Source organism: Onthophagus taurus, chromosome 1 (genome assembly GCF_036711975.1).
Source record: "Onthophagus taurus isolate NC chromosome 1, IU_Otau_3.0, whole genome shotgun sequence".
In the NCBI taxonomy this organism is placed as follows: domain Eukaryota; kingdom Metazoa; phylum Arthropoda; class Insecta; order Coleoptera; family Scarabaeidae; genus Onthophagus; species Onthophagus taurus.
The window spans coordinates 29,394,024-29,412,416 of record NC_091966.1 but is presented as its reverse complement, the minus strand read 5'-3'; the positions used below and the strand labels follow the sequence as shown (position 1 = coordinate 29,412,416).

Genomic DNA, 18,393 nt, shown 5'->3' with positions numbered 1-18,393 from the left:
TTAAATCTTCAGTTTACACTACTTCAGTGAAAAATATGGAAGACTTGCGAAATCGTATAACTAATGGTTGTAATTCAATAAGAAACGATCCTGATGTTTTTGAAAGGGTTTGGCAGTCAATGAGGAGAAAGAAGATTGGATTTTTACATCTTAGCTGGAGGTGGTCATTTTCAATAGGTATTGTAGATTAGGAAGCTTATATTTGTAATTTTTTGTAATAAAATGTTGTTATTGTTGAAATCTTTGTTCATGCTGTATCTTAGAAGTAAACCGGTTTTTAAAAAATTATTAAAGGGTAAAATATTCTTAGAACAGTCCAATGAATAACCAAGAGAGGGCACACTTAAAAATGACACTTCTCTACGTTAACGAAGTAAATATTAATATGGATTACATAAAGGTAATTTTGAGAAAAATAATTAAATGTCATTGGTAATAATACAAACTCATTTTTTAATTTAATAATCTCTGTCGCAAATCGTTAAAAAAGGTTTTAAGAAAGATTATTTATTGTAACGTCTATTTCCTGTATTTTTATATTATTTGTTGGTATTTTTGCCTTGCTCTGTGTTATTTGATGCTGGACATTCAGTATGAGATAGTATTTATTTATTTTTGTATTGTTTTAAATAATGAAAAACGCATTTCAATTTTCATTTTTATTAGATGTGAAGATAAAATCTGAACACAACACGCACTCAGTTTGTTTAACGCAAAATACCAAAATAATTTAAAGCCTTCGATAAGTCGATATAGTTACTTGTAAAATATGCGAGTTCGAATTCTGCAAGAAAATGCATGTGGTGCAATTCAAAAAAATTTTTATTACGTCATATGAGTTACAGGAAGTGAATTTTATCAATAAATCGAATATTACCATAATAATATAATATTACATAACAATAACATGTAATATTACAATTCATTCTTTAATTAATTCTGTTTGTTGTTCATTTCTAACCCCGTACTTACTCAATACATTGCGATTTATTTACTTGTATATGTCAAAAGAATATTTAATCACAATAATTTAAGGATACGATGATTAATTTTATCTGCAGAATTAGATAAGTTATCGTCTCTTTGTGTTTATTATTTATTATGTATCTAAATAAAATACGCGATACAAATCATAATATTGTAATAACTTTTCTTAACTCTAAATTACCATTTTCATAAATCCGATTTTCTTCATACTCCACTTCAACCGGATACATATTCAAGTTAATCGGTGTTTCAACATCCTTAAGACCTTTTTCGAACCACAAGACGGCATGTCTTTGTTCTTTATCGTGGAACAGAACTGAAAAAGAGATCTAATTAATTTTTTATTCAAGATTTTAATATAGTTTAAATTAACATTTAAATGATGTGATTGTAAGAGAAAATAATGTAAAAAAGAAAAAGGAGTTAGGAATCGATTCCTTTTAAATAGCTTGCTGTTGACTGTATACGTTCGATTATCTATCGTTTTCTCATTCCGAACCGGTCCGAATAAAACGGCGTATGAAAGCGCAAGTTGCGTTTTGAAGTCGAGTAGTTGAAGCTGTGATCGTGTTGAGTTCGCACACAGGTTGATTTTAAGATAATAATTATTTGTGGTAATTGGTTGGATTTTAATTGGGTTGTTTTCGAGAGGTGGTTTTAAATAGTTTTATAAAGGTAATCTTAAAAAATTTATTAATAAAATACTACCGGATATACATTTTTAATTATGATTTATTTAATTTTTCAAAACGAGTAATTATTTAATGTATTAATTAGTACATGTTTGTTAACAATCTTATTAAAAAATTAACCGTGCATAATTTTTTGCTTAGTTTATGGAAACTTTTGTTATAAAATAGCTTGTTAATAAATTATAATTTTTGTCACCTTCAGAAAGAACATTTCCAGAAAATGTAACGCAATAGATCTTTGGTATTTTTATAGTACTTTATGGCACTACAAGTTTAAGTAAAAAAAGTTAATTCTTTATTCCAAAAGTAATCAATTTTAATTCTAATAAACAAGTAATTTCTAATAGAATTTTAATCTGTGCAATCAGTGTAATTGATTAAAAGCTAGCAAGTTTATTCTAAAACTATCTTCTAAAAGTCATTTAAAATCTTTATTCATTTATTGTAAAAATAGATCAACTTGTGGTTTAAAAACTAAAATATTTTGCTGCCAATTTTGCATAAACACATTCAACTGGAATAACGAAATTTCACAAGTGCATTCTTTGTGTGTAACTGAGCCAATTTTTTAAAGCATATCAATGTTTAACTGTTTAAAAAAAGTAAGCAACGTTTGTAGTATTTCAAATATTACTTGTCTTAGTTGCATCCTGAAATCGTTTAAATATATCGATCCTGCGATTGTTGGATTGGTATCGATTTTTAATTATAATTACAAGAATTGAACCCAACCGCAAAATTAAATTATTAAATTAACCATATAATTTCATATTTGTTTCTCAATGCATTTCTTTTTAAAAATAAAAAATGTTAAATGGTTTCCCTTTCTATGTTGAACCTAAAACTGCTTGTCACACAAGGTGGGAAAAACTATTTCATATAAATAAAAATTAACTTTATTCCTGGCGCTCATAAAAGATGTAACTAAACTATTTAAAAAAAACAAAGATAAATCTTAAGTATAAGCGCCTTAATTAAAATATCTAGAATAAAACCTGAAAACATCTTTATGGGACTATTAAGATTTACAGTTCTTTTTTATTTGTTTTTGAATTCACCCTTATCAATGGAAAAACTTTTGTAAACGGACGAAATTTCAACGTCTGTTATCAGTTTAGTACGTTCTTTTGGTTCATTGGAATTCACTATGCAACAACAAATTGTTATTTTTGATACAAGCTAGCGAAATGACATTTTTGAGAATGAAAGTTTGAAAAAAATCGTTCAAGAATGCAAAAGAAGTTCGGTATCGTGTATCAAATCAACATATTTTCGAAAACTGTGTGTTCTAAAGTTTATAAATTAATAAAACGAATAATGACATTTAGAATTCGGTTAATGTTATGTTAATCAACTATTTGTTTTTGATCGTCACACTTTTAACAAATATTAAAAGATCTGCATTTAATGCATACATGCAATGAAATGATAATTTGTTCATAACAATAAATTAACAATTAATAGTATCAAATTCTTTGATGAGCAACCGTCAAAACAGATTTTTCTGTAAACAGAACGTAAAAGTGTGTTGTTTATTTTGTCTGAGTTTACAATACTTTATCATTACATCACGTCAGGTTTCATTTAGCTATTTATTTACTCTAAAAAATACACTTAATTTGTTGTCAGAAAATAATATTTTTCTCCTCTCATTATCTTTTTGAACCCACCATCAAAAGTCTGCATGCTACGTGTCCATCTGCCTTGATATACTTATCACTTAAGAGAGCATGTTTTCCGACTTAAAATGGGAGTGTAGAAAATTGATTTTCAAGTACATATTGTATTGTGTTCATGAAAATCTGGAGATTTGTGGTTGTTAAGGAGATTTTTTGTGACATCGACAAAAGCTAACCATGCTTATGTTTCTATGGAAGTAAGATATTTTTATGAAACCTTGAATTTTTCACAAAATCAAGTTTGATACGCAATCTTTGATATTTTTCTCACCCACATCGTACTCAAATTTCAAAAGCTCGTTTTGTTTAACATAATGTTCTGAACTCGCTTTGCTATCCCATTCACAGAGCAAGCAACAATACTTCGTATACTTATGTTACTGTCTGTAATAATAAGACTGTAAGTTTCTCTTTAAGTAACGATGGAAATAAAATTGCCTTTAGACATAGTTTTGATACATCATTTATTGATTAGATACTTATTTGTCTCCATTCTTCTGGTGAATGATGATGATCTACTGTCGATATTATCGATCTTCTTAAATTTTTGTTTGATCAAATATAAATCTCTAACAATATCGTGTAGCTGTGATTGATTAAATGTATTTCTGCAACAATCGGGCCCGCTATCTTCTTCAGTAGACCTCAATCTATACCGAATATCTGTACCGAAATTTCAGAGCAATGAAGTATCAATACAACACTGATGGAATATAATTTACTGAACATTTCGTTAAAAAAAACCTTCACGTTTATAAAACAGAAGTAAAAGTTGTCTGTATGGGTCTTGTGTTCACCTCACTGCATTGGTAATAAAAAGTATTTCTTCTATAATACCATTGTACCAACCCGTCAAATATTTATAACATATCAAACAACACGTTCTAGGCACCCATGTTTTTATCTTAACTTTAGTACTATAATAAGCTTATAACACTTTTCAAGCAATGGGAAAATTGAATTTTTTTCATTGTTACAATCAAATTTATTACAAACACATCAAAACAGGTATGGAGTATTCATACATTTTGTATATTCAACTCTAATGATAAATGAACATAACAATATCAAAATTAAGTGCTTTAAAAATCTTAAACATTGAGTTAATTCCCAAGTAACTTTTTTTTCTCAGTGTACGCCATAATTTAATATTTTTATTGTTATTATTGTTGTCATCTAAAATTTTATTTTCAAGTTCGTTCAGAAAAATATCTGAGAGGAGGCCGTTCAAGGGACAACCAGCGAATCTTCTATAAATACAACATCAATGTATCTTTCAAAAATAACAAAACTATTTTTAAAAAACTCTTTAATTTAAAGATAAAGTCAATATTCTTGATGATAATGTGCATACAAGCTAGAGTGTGGAACCTGTGGTGCTACATACATGTAAATCAATTAAAACACATATTAGAGAACATCAATTAAACAATAATTTCATGATAAAAAGATTATTGTAAAATTCATTATTTGTTCATTATAGGCGAAACTAATGAGACTTAAAAATTTTTTCGATAATCAAACCAGTTAAAGTACTACAAAGTCGTTTATTTGAACTTAAAAAGCTATTTATTAGACATCAATTTAAAACACAGTTTCAAACTAGGTTCTGGATAATTTTTATTAAGTGTATCTCCCCTGATATCCATAATGGTTTGTTCCAGAAGATACATACGGTTTCTATAATGTTCAATTGATGATTCCAGTATCTAGCACATAATTTCGATATCCAGTTGTTTCGTTCAATATTTGTTATAAGTTGTTCCAGTATTAAAACTAGAATCTATACTACTCTGGTTCAAATCACGATGGGTACTACATCCAACAATGAAACACTGGAATCTGCGAAATCCTGCTATATTTAGGTATGGAGTGAGCCAAAATAGGTGTAGCTGATGAACCCACAAGACGATTAAAATTAAATTATGTACTGTTGTGTATAAACCATATGCATTGGCGAGTTGGAATATTGGTATATTGGAACAGAAATTAAATAATCTCTTTGTCTACTGTTTTTTGCAATTAATCTATTCGTTCAAAGATTTTTCTGTGTGGTATTCTTCGACAGGCATAATTTTGTTTGTAAAGGCGTCTAGCTTTCATATCGTTACATCGTGCAAGGCCGTACATAAAATATATATCCGCATACTAATACTCATTGTAATTATAATCCATTTACAAAGTTTTTTGGTTATTATGACTAATTATATGGTTTTATCGAATAGTGACAGGTAACAAAATAATTTGACAATTAAATATCATTCAATTGCGTCATGATAATTATTGATCAAATCTCTAATCAAATTTTTGATGTATAATTCTACCAATGTGACTAAAACAGTAAGCTAGCTAAACATCAGCTATATTTTTCTCAGAAACGGTTCACTTTTTTTAAATTTAATAAGAGTAGTTTTCTTGTTGCTAATACATTTATGAGAAATTGAAAAAACTATATTATATGGCGCAATTTCTAGGACCATAAAAGTATTAAATTAACCATTTCTGATATTTTGTTGAAAATAAGTTATTTATTCAATTTTAATTTGCACCAAATTTCATGAAATTATTTCAAATGATAGAAAAAGTTGTAATCGAAATCTCAGTTTGAACCGTTTCCGTTCGAAGGTGAATATCTCAAGGTACGGGGACTACACTGTTGTTTTTATAAAAGGTTTACATTCTTAAGAGTATGCGCACATATTCTTAGCAACTATAATAATTTTTTGTATCATGATACTTTTTGCAAATCAAAACACCTTATTTATTAAGTCTTCAACATCAACAATCTTTATCTCAGAGATGTTAGAATGGTTATTGTTTCGAAAACGTAGTTCAATCTAATTGGAAACTTAGTTGGAAACAAATGGAAACTTTGTTGTTAATAGAGAACCGTCTTGTTTGAAATAGTTAAATGTATTCTATGATTTAATATTCAAGGGAGGATATTGCAATGTAATGTTCATGGTAATGATAAATTAAATTGTAAGGGGAACTAGATACTTTTAGAATTTATATAAATAACATATTGGCAACATCACTTTGTACCAGCAACACCGGGGGACATCCTCGGCAGATCTTTGAAATGCAATTTCTTCCAAACTTGTTTATCCTTTAATGTTAGGTAGATTTGACCCACAATGTTAGGTGGAATGTCAAAGTCGTCAATGCGGTTTCATGCAAAATTTATTATGTCAATGTTTAAAATTTGTTGTCCGTTCTGAACTAGAAGCTTCTAGCTAACGTCAGCCTTCTAATTTTTGATCCAATTAACCGAATTTATTTTTCTTGGAGAATTCATAAGCTAAGTATATAACATTTTGCGCTTACGATAACCAGTGAAAATATAATGTCTTATTTAATTTATTTCATTTACTTTCCTTTCCTATTTCGCAACATTCACAGAAGAATTTTATAAAAATAAGACATTGTGTTATATGACATTAGATGCAACACTATTTCCTCTATGAAGTGTAATTGTTGGTGATTTAACTGGAAAAGCCTTTTGTACTTACAATAATTCATACGGCATTCTAATCCACAAATATAATAGATAATACAGTGAAGACAGTAGATTCTTAATTTATAGCAACAATGTACATTCCAAATATAAACAATGCAACTTCTAACAAACATTTCACATTCCATAACCAGTCGGAATAATTGCAAGTTAAAAAGAGACTAGTGGAGACTAGTAAGTCGGTGTCATTTTTACTTTGTTCGCCTACTTTTCCTTCTTTACGAAATATATTATACATATATTATCCAAGTTAACTTTCCTTAATAGAAATTGTACTGAAAAAATAACAACAACAACCCTTTTTAAAATTCCAATAAAATAAAAATAAGATAAATAGGAAATTTCTTAACTTCCCGATTTAATATAGGAAGTTAAAACATCTTTTTTTTTATTTTTAACAACTTTTTAAGTTATAACATTACGTATTGATACGATTTGCTTTACTTTTATTTGTAATCTATAAATAAAACAGAATTAATTTCTCTCGGTCTATCAGTTTTGATGTTATATGCACTTCAATACAAGAATATAATTAAGTTTCTAAAATTGTTTAATATTAAAATTAAAAAAATTGTCGAAGCGGATGATCTTATTGAAATATTTGAATCAAATGTTAATTTCCGTTGTAGCAACATGTGTAGTAATAATCCAACGTATGTACATGTTACTTAGCAAAAAATGCCACGGTATAACGATTTTGCGATCAATGAAATGTGAGGCATAAATCAGGTTGTTAAACACATATGAATTTTACTATTAACACTTTCGAGGTAAATTTACGTTGAACATTTAAACACAAATAACTCCAAAACCAATTGATTTAGACGAAATCAAGAAGAGTACCTTACGAGATTTTTATTATTATAATATTATCTTTAACTTATACAAAGATTATGCTTATCCAACACTTTTTTGGAGATAGATGTTTTTAAAAAGTTAATAACTTATAATAATATTAACTACGATTAATACCTGACTAAAACAATTTTGATTTTATATAACCATAATAAAAGAATTCGCTGATTATTTAATTTATTTTTTTTTGTTCTCGTATTATATCTATTATAACTTATAATATATGGAGTAAAACATAATAAAACATAACCGCTGAATTACCACACGTCTCCTAATCTACATATACCTAACACTTCCCTATTGTTGTCAGCAATAATTATCTTCTTAATTATTTGCTCAAGCTCCTTATTCACATTTTGAACTATACCCTTCACGAAGAGCACTATAGAGGTTAGGTTAGATGCTACAGGATAATACATTAGTTAAAGAGTAACATGGCGTTTATCATCTTAGTTCTTGTTACTAAACTTAACATTGGTTATCATAGTCATTTGTTTCATCAGGTCAATTTATTCATCAAGCTTTCGGACATTCACATTATCAAGACTACGAATTTATGACATAATTCTACTAAAACGATTTTGTTTGAAGAACTTTCTTAAAATGATAAAGAACATTAAAAACCAGATAAAATTACAATATTAAGAAGAAAAAAACGAAGTCGCTGAAGACACAATTTAAAATTTAAAAAAATGATTCGAATGACCCGAATTGAATAATATTAGTTTTAAGTTGACAAGTACTCCGTAACTTCCTCTCAAAAATAAATAGGCATTATCGCAGAAATCCAGTGTAATGGCTTAACAACATTCTGAAGAAACGAAAAATACAAAATGGTAGAAAATATTTGTTAGATCTCTCGTGATCTATTCGTAATGTCGCTTTAAATTGCCATTTTTAATAATAGTGACCGTTTTATTTGCATACGAGGTGAACCGGAACAGCTTTAGCTCTATCTAGCCGTGTAAAGCAATACTGTTCAGTCCTTTCAGTTAAAAACTTTCTATTTTCGTTATTCAGTTTACCTCTTTTAGGATCAATGATGTACGCTAAGAACGTTATTTACACATGAAAATAAACACAAAATAACCAACACACACTGAAAGAAATAATAACGATGAGAGTTAGAGATTTGGCCATTTCTAACATTGAGTCAGGAATCAAGAAGAGGGGTCTTTACAAACAGCTTATAGAGAACAATCTTTAAACTTACATCTCCTTGAAAAGCATCTGCTCAGTTATTTGTTACAGATATGTTGCATCTATTGGCAAATAGTTATTTGGTTATTCATTAACCATCACTTTATCTAAAAGTTGATCTTCTTTAGGTTGGATTCAGCTCTATCATGCGCATAGAAAACAGTGACTTTGTGCTTTCTAAAAATATTGTTTAAGTATGCTAATACTTAGCTGACATCTCTCTGATAATATCACGAGATGGATGATCATTAAAAAATTTTTGAAGATCACACTACAATTTCAACTAACTGATTAGAATTTTACCACCACGAAGCTATCTAATTATGTATAAAGCTTTAAAGAAACGTGAAGGCTGAAACATATGACATTATGAAATGTTTAGAAGTTAATACTTGTCTATGAATACAACAATCCATTCAATTTTCTCGTTGATGCATCATATATAATAACGTCATTTATTCATATCATTTGCAAAATCATGAATTCTACGCGACACTGTACTCTGCGATAAGAAAACAGTTAAATTCGTTTTCAAGCATACACTTTGAAAGAGAAGTGCACTTTCTATTATCTGGTAACTGTTTCTAAAATACTCGAAAGATGGATGTAACAATTCAATCTGTTCACTAATAGCTTAAAAGATTTAACAATGGGAGATTTAACAATTAAATGTTTTGAGATTATTGTTTTGCATTATTAATACTTTTAAGTTTTTAATAATATTTCAACTTTAACTTTTTTTTTATTTTTATTCTTACAATCTAAAAATATATAACTTCATTCTAAACATCTTTTGTTTCATGCCCCATTGTTAAGCTACTATTTATCATAAAAAATAGATATCGTGATTGTTGTGACCCCTAAAGTAACAGTTACTGCTACTTACATTCAAGAACATTGTAACATTTTTTTTAAAGTTCCATAAAACATTTATTGTTTCTCATAAAAACAATGATTGAAAGGAATACTTTTTATTTGACAATAGTATCACGTTATTTTGTCTTAATCGTGTTGTTTTGATTTCAAAACAAAATAAGAAGAAATATATAATCCTTCCTTAATGAAATAAGACGTTGCTCGGAAGAAACAAGTTTCAAAGAATCTCCTGAGGACGTAGACTTAATTTGGATCGCGGTTCAAGGCGATTCAAGGCGATTCATTAACATACAAGCAAAATCCAAGAATTTTTTAATTAAAATTTGACAATTACCTGATTTATTATAACACAACAAAGTTTTAATTAATATTAACTTGTGAATTTAATGTCATTATCAGTGTGAAATAAGCGAACCAGAATTATTTTTACCAAGATGAAATAAAAAATGCGGAACTGTACTTACTAAATCTTACTTTACATAATGGTTCACCACTCAATACTTTCACTCTTGAAGTCAGTTTTGTTGCAACGATGCAATTGATACGCTTAAGTGAAATAATTTGAAACGAAGGAATTTAATTTTTCTTCTAGTAATTTTATAAATTACATATCCGACATCATCATATTGTGTAAAAATGTTTTCACCGTGATATTGATTACTAATATCACGGTTGAGATCGTTTCGACTTAATTAGAAAAAGGTTGAAAATTTTTTGCAACAATTAGTTCTTGGTTAAAGCACAAATATCATTTGCTTGCGCAATTTGCATTGTTGCACCGAGCAATTATTTAAATTATGGGAAAGTATAAGTCATTTTGTAAGACACAATTTTCTGGTTGACATAGATCATTGAAAGAACGAATTCATAAATAAATATCGAGCAACGAAAATTTCCAACGAAAATGTGAGTTTGTTAATTAGAATATGTTTGCTTGACTTCCTTCAAATAATTATATAATATATTTTCTGATGTATAGAAAGTTCACTTCCTCACTTGATTACGTTAAAGAAATGTATTAAAAATAAATAAATTAGTGTTTGTTTAATCTTTTTCGATCATTAAAAGAATTTTACTTTTCTTATTAGTGTGAGTATGTTTGGTAACGTGAATTAATTTGTTTCCTTATTCGACCTTATTGTTAAAAAAATTCAACATTATACGTTTAAAATATCAATATAATTTCTATATTTAAAAGTACTTATAAAGTGTGTTATATAATCTTAAAGAGGATACTTCAAGTTATAATTTGATATGAAAATAGGTGAGTTATGATATTGTGTAGATGAAAGTAGTTTTAAAAAAGAAAGATGTAAAAAATGTAAAGTTCTCTTATGTTTTCCATTTAAATTATTGCACGCAGTGTTTAGTTATTTCGTGTACGTATTTTAAGTGCACTTAGTATAATATTTAAAATTCTATTTTTTGATTTCTAAGTAATGCTGTTTTGAAATAATAATACGTTTTAAAAAATCACAAAAGATCTGCTAATTATTGATGCTAGTAATTTAAGCAATAAACATTTAATATACGAATGTTGCATAAAATATTGAGCTAAAATTACAATCTAATGTTTACGCTCTTGTTAATCAGTATAATTTTTTTCAACAATCCCCTTATCAGTAAATAAGTGCAATGAACTTTAGGTTCTGGCAAAAGGCTGATTTATTTTCAGTATTCCAGAAACAGATCATATATCGTTTATTTATAGTTCTATTATTTTAAATTAAATTTTTCATAATCAATTTATAAATTACATTATTATCCTAAAGATGACCTTTTATGCTTCATTTTGATGTTAAACCCATTTTTTGTATCTCTAAATAAAACATGATTTTTAAATATTTGTTTAAAATGTCAACTATCATTACACAAAATTTTTATTCACAACAATGATTGAATTTAATTTATTACGTTATAGACGACAGCTCAAGTTTTATTTTGATATCAAGGTAGATTATTTTTCCAAAGTCACATAAACTAAGAAACAAAAGAAAAAGGATTAATATTTGGAAGTGAAATAAATATTACAAGAATAATCAATCTTTATGAAAATGTAGAACACAATTTCAGTGTTTCAATTAAAGCTTTGCACAAATGAATGATAAACTTTTGGCAAAACTATAACGTCAAGTAGGTGATCTACAGTATTTTAGGTTCTTTCTTGGCCATCAAAGATGGAAATGTAGTGGTTGGAGTGCATGCTGGAACTTGGAATTTGGTGATATTCAAGACTATACAGAAAAGAGAAGTTTGGTGTCCTAAATAATGCCATATTACAACATATTATAAATCCGATTATGTAATAATAGCTATAATGCCTAAAACGAGTGACGAACGCAATGTGATTTCTGCTCAGTGTTGTAAATTTTATAGTGGACAATCGCAACTCTTCTTGTTTAAGTAAGCTTGGTGCATTGCATTTCAGACAAATGTTTGGTAAACCAGAAAACCTTTTCTTAAACAATTAAATTGCTCTTCAGTAACTACAATAAGCTACAACGGCGTAGCCTAACGGCGCTCAACTATTGGCGTAGTTGATAATGAAGTGGTAAATTGCTTAACATGAAGAGAAACGATTTGTAACAAAGCCATTAGTTGATATGTATTGGTATGACATGCAATAAAAGAGAGTCTAGGTGATTGAACTCAACCCAACCCTAAAACAAAATAACTGAGCCAAAAAGTAAAACGTAAAAAGTAAATTGATGAAAGAGCTGATAAAATGGCTAACACTGTCGATAACTGTAATGATCAGGTAGTTAGTGCATTTTGTAAGAGATATAAAGAGATGGCTACACCGTAGTGTACATAGCTTTTAAACATTACTGTTACTACTCTACAGTGGTGCCGAAAACACTAGCGACAGACCAGACACAAAGCATGTTACCGAAACCATACTTCTATAGTGGTCCATATCCAGAGAAAGAATAAAGCAGATAATTAACAAAGTAATAAGACGAAAATCTGTAGAGGTTGATGATATATCGGATGAGATGCTAAAATACTTTGGGGGCGCATTACTAAACGAGAAAGAAGAGTTGTTCATAATACAAACAAAAATTATACCAACCGAATAGACAAAAAGCACAACAATATCAATAGAAGAAAAAACTATCGTAGAATAAGCCTTCTACACTGTTCTCAAAGAAGAAATTCCCGCTTCCGTAGACGCTATATTTATAATTTGAATGATTTTTTTTGAAATTGCTTTTGTAAACTTTAGACGATATAATATGGAAAACTGTGATATAAGGTAAGGTAAAAAGCAAGGTCCTCATATCTAAGACCTGTGTAATACCTGTTATGACATGCGATAGAAACAAGAGCAGAAAATACTGTCACAAAAAGAATTCTAAGAATAGCGGAGTTGAAGACGCTAAGGTCGATAACGGGATACAACTTGTGGGATCTTAAAAAAGTGAGTATATTAAAGAGATTTGCAATATCCATGATATTGTGAGATGCATTCGCAAAACAACATGGGAATGAAAAAACCATGTAATCATATAGAAGCTTCAACACTACAAAGAATAGAAATGGAGTCTCAATAGAAACAAACCCCCCCTGAGGTTCAAAAAACATATTAGTAGGCTTGTTAACTCGGCATATTGCATTTTGGAACTGCTTTATAACAATCGACATATGCTACACCACCTACTTAGAGCTCATTTATGTAAAGCACTAGTGCTCTCTGTTTTCAATTTTGGCGATGCGCTTTACAATTCATGCATTGATGCTGATATTCGTTGAATTCAGCGGGTTCAGAATGCGTGTCTTCGTTTCATATTTGGCATAAGAAGGTACGAGGAAATATCGCATATTTTGGGGTAGATTGGTTGGTTGAGTATGTCGCGTCGTAGGGAGTTACATTCTGCGTGTTTGTTTCATAAAATTATTATGCATAAATCTCCTCCTTATCTTTATAATAAAATTACGTTAAGAACCGATGTCCACAACCTAAACATTAGATACAGGCATACTTTAACGATACATCGTTTAGAAATTTTTAAAAGATCCTACTCTTATGTTATGTCTGGTGTTTATAGTTTAATCCCAAATGAACTTAAGTTGGGGAGTAAGCAGTAACGGTAGCGGGTTGACCTTTTCAAATATTTTGTCGGTGAATAGTTGTCATAAACAACTATTCTTTTGTTTTTTCTTTTCAATAATACCTAGTTTTTGGCCTTGTATTTCATTTGATTTTTTTTATTCATTACACATTTGCTATTTGTTTTTCTCTCGTTAAAAAGGATCGATGAAAAACAGTGTTACTTAATGGTAAGACTGAATCGATCCTTTTTGGCTCAGAATTTATTCTGTAATTCCTTTTAATTTTTATTATTGTTGCCAATGTTATAATATTTAGTTTTATTTTTATTATTGTAGTTTTCTCTGTGTCAATAAATATGTTTATTATTATTATTATTAATAATAACAAAATTTATTCACATTAAGTTATTTCATGTAACCAAGTTAATAAATCGAGAACCTAGACTTTTACATATGTTAAACAAAATACCAATGTTATTTTGCAAACATAATATTTTTATTGCAATATTTACCATTGCAGTACTGTAAAATTATAATTATATCATCTTTAATTCACTTGTAAGAAATAAACCGTTCACAATTTACGGTTACAATTATATATTAATTAATTAGAAAAAAACTCAAGGTTTACATTCCTTAATAAACATTTCAATCAATATAGAGTATAAATTGCCCGTCGAATATTGAAAAACCAGCTCAATAAAAAAAAATAATGATAATATACATTTCTTCATGTACGCCACTGTGTATGTCTGATTTTGCCGAAACTATATACGCCACTGTCAGTGGGACCAATACCAAAACAAGCACTGGAACGTTGGCTTCAATCTCGTATACAGGCGGAGATAGGTATATTCTAGTTATACAATTTCTTTGGTTTTTTGCTTGAGGTGGTAGATAGCTTCGGCCTGTCCATTCCGTTATTGTGTGTATAGGGATGAGGCAGTTCGCGTTTTGATGATTTTAGGATTCTTCTAAAAGCACGAGCCGAGTTTTGTGGGAAATACAAAACTTAGCTCCAGTAATAGGAGAAATTCCACCGTACAGCTTCGACGCTCGGGAATGTCCCGTTTCTTAACTACGGTGAGGGAGAGGGTTCTTAGTAAAGTTGTATGCAAACTTCATATCGTAATTCATCTCGCCATAGATTATTTCATTAGTGCAGTTCATATACTGTATCTTATCATATCATTACTCGCATTAGTTTATACATCACACCCACACTATATCTCATTATCTGGTATCATGCTATAGCTTACATTGTACCTTGCTTTTCCATGCGGTAATTAGCAGTTAGTGGTATATATTAATAATGCCAATTTGAGATAGCTGAAATATATATACTGCTTTTAGAAGACTACTTACTGCTTGCATAAGACTAGATATGTTAGCAAAGGGCTAGATACTGCCGGTAGAAGACTGGGGACTGATAGGAGAAGATTAAAGTTATACTCTTAAAGAAATATTATGTACTACAGGCAGAAGATTAGATACTGCTTGCAGAATTACTTTGTCTTTATACATTTCGTATATATGAGAAAGTAAAAATCATGAACCCTTAACACTTCTCATAGATTAAGCTTAGGAATTTGTTTAGAATACAATTCTTGCACAATTAGAACGGCAATTTTATAAGTTATTGTTATATAAGTACGAAGGCTTTCACGGCCGATATTAATTAAACTAAAACTAGAACTAACACTAGCACTATCACAAGAACTAACACTAGACCTAGAAGTAGATTCTTTCGGGTTAAGCCGTGCGTTTTTTTGAAAAAATGTTTGACGTTTCGGATGCCATGTTGCAACCTTCTTCAGAAACAAGTTCGAAGTGGAACGAACTACTTCTGGAACGCACGGCTTAACCCGAAAGATTCTAGTTCTAGGTCTAGTGTTAGTTCTTGTGTTAGTTCTAGTTTTAGTTTAATTATTGTTATATTTTATTATATTATTTAATAAGTATTTATTTTTCAATAAGAAGACTCTGTTTAAAGAATTACTTTTGGTTTTTGAGACTAAAGTTTTTGAAAATCGGTATAAAATCGATATAGTCGAAAATATGTGTCTGCTTTACAATAACTAATAAACTTTAAATTATATTTCGCTTTACAGCTTTACATTTTCTTGCAGAACGTTAAATTACTGTTAACTCTTACATTAGATGTTGTAACAGTCTAGGATATAATACCAATAAAAACAAGAATTAAATTATTTAAAAAGTGGATTTAAATCAACAAAAAAATTTCTTCACTCATTTCTAAAAGCTGATTAAATTACATAATGACAATAAAAAATTGTGTATGTATCCTATTAAATTGACCCTTCACTGAAAGTCTTTGAGGCATAAAATCACTCCTTTGAAAGTACATTCTTTTAAGATCTGCGTTGCATATTATAATGCTAAATATATTTTTTACAAAACACAATCTTCATTATTACAAAAGTGAACTTTTGTAATTCGAACTAGAAGCATTAAAAAGAAATCAGTGTTTGATTGGTGTTTGCTTCATTTTATAACCGCAACTCAACAAGGAGCAATGTAATTATCTTGTTTTCTTGAATATTTTAAAATAATTTCAATAAAGAAACTATTAATAAGATCTTAAATTACACATTTTATTTTCTTTTTCCAGGAAACATGAAGATCTTTTTCTTTTTGATTTTGCATTTTTCAACGATTATCGCTACATACGACAGTTTTTGTGAGAAAACTTTTATTTATCACCGAATTCATGGATATGGATATGATATAAATTGCGAAAAACTCACAAGACAAACATTTTCGGAGTTAAGTACAACCGCTGTTTTTAACCCCATTAAATTAAGGATAAAATCGTCGAATTTACACTCCATAAAATGGCATATATCGAATAATTTACCGAGTTTAAAAGAAATTGAAATTGTATCGAGTAATTTATTTGATAGTAACTTATTTTTTGAGAAATTAAATGACTTGAAAATTTTAATCATTGAAAATAGTACGATTAATGTTAATAGTTCTGGTATTCTATACTCTGGTATTCACAAATTAATTAATTTAAATAAATTGGTTTTAGATGATATTTTTTTGAAATTTTTGAAATTTAACGAATCAATTTTTAGTTTGGAATATTTAAATTTAGATAATAATTTAATTGAGAATTTGAATGATATTAATTTTTCTAATTTTCCATCTCTTGAAACGTTATCTTTAAAAAATAATAAAATTCAATGTATCGGAAACGGAAATTATTTAAATTATTTAAAACATTTTTATCTTGATTATAATAATATTGATTTTATTAATTTAGATTTACGTTTATTAATAACGTTAACTGTAAGTTTTAATAAATTAAAATCTTTAAATTCGTTAGGAAAAATGGAACAATTAGAATATTTAAATTTGGAAGGAAATTATTTAGAGAGTTTAACCGATTTTAGTCAATATAAGAATTTAAAATATATAAATTTAAGAGGTAATAAACTTCGGATACTAGGTGATAACATATTTAGCAATAATCATAAATTAAGTCTTTTAAATTTAAATAATAATCAACTCATTAATATTAATTTGAACGCTTTATCGACTACTGAATTAGATTTATCAAATAATCAAATAAAATCAATCGATTTTGTAATTAAATTAAGGTCGTTAAAAAAACTAGATTTATCTTTTAATAAAATAAGTGATATCCCAAATAACATATTTAAAGATCTTGATTCTTTAACATTTTTAAATCTATCATTTAATCCTTTAAAAAATAACTTAAAAGAAAACTCATTTTATGGTTTAATTAAACTTTTAGAATTAGATTTATCAAATACTAAAATAAATGAATTAAATTTTTCTAATAATCTAATTAGTTTAATTAAATTAAACGTATCAAACAATAACATTGCAAATTTGACAGGGGTTAACGATTTATACTCATTAAAAATATTAAACATATCTTATAACCATTTATTTAACGTTCAAGAAACGTCAATATCAAATTTAAAACATTTGATAATAATCGATTTTGAAGGAAATCATTTAAAAAACATCGAATACGTTAAAATATTATCAAAATTAACTAATTTACAAATTTTAAACATAAAAAATAATTCGTTACCCTGTGAAGTTTTGGATGAAATGATCGCATATTTTAAAAATAATAGCGTTAATTTTACTGTAGATAATAAATTTAACTACGATAAAGAAAATGTTGCTGGAATATATTGTAAACAACAAGAATTTATTGATCGTTCGGAAAATTTAAAACTTAAAAGTTTTAAGAAGTATAATTTATTTTTAATTTTAATGTCGTTAACCGCCACATTTGCTGTTCTATTAGTGATATTGTACGCGATTCGATTACATATTAGAAGGAGAAGATATATTTGTGATACCGTTCAATTACTCGATCGTTAAAATTAAATAAAAATTAAGTTAAGTAAGACTGAAATTATATTTAAGATTTTATTTTTAAAAACCCTATTATATTTTAAGTTAAAATTAGATTATAAGAATACGTTTAGGTTTAAATAAAAAAAATAAATAGAATTTAATAAATAAA

General features: G+C 28.1%; 2 protein-coding genes across 2 annotated transcripts in view; one reads left to right on the top strand and one right to left on the bottom strand.

The window, feature by feature from the left end:
- Positions 1-4,087, bottom strand: part of LOC111416442 (Ionotropic receptor 8a) — a 13,068-nt gene extending 8,981 nt beyond the window's left edge. The window contains exons 1-2 of the mRNA XM_071195584.1: positions 4,081-4,087; positions 1,169-1,303 (exon numbers count right to left, since the gene is read on the bottom strand). Coding sequence (XP_071051685.1) covers positions 1,169-1,303; positions 4,081-4,087 — 142 coding nt within the window. The remainder of the gene's footprint in view (positions 1-1,168; positions 1,304-4,080) is intronic.
- Positions 1,525-18,393, top strand: LOC139431476 (protein artichoke-like). Its single transcript, XM_071199300.1, has 2 exons — positions 1,525-1,662; positions 16,492-18,393. Exon 2 carries the CDS (start codon positions 16,497-16,499, stop codon positions 18,246-18,248), a length of 1,752 nt encoding a protein of 583 aa, XP_071055401.1. The 5' UTR covers positions 1,525-1,662; positions 16,492-16,496; the 3' UTR covers positions 18,249-18,393.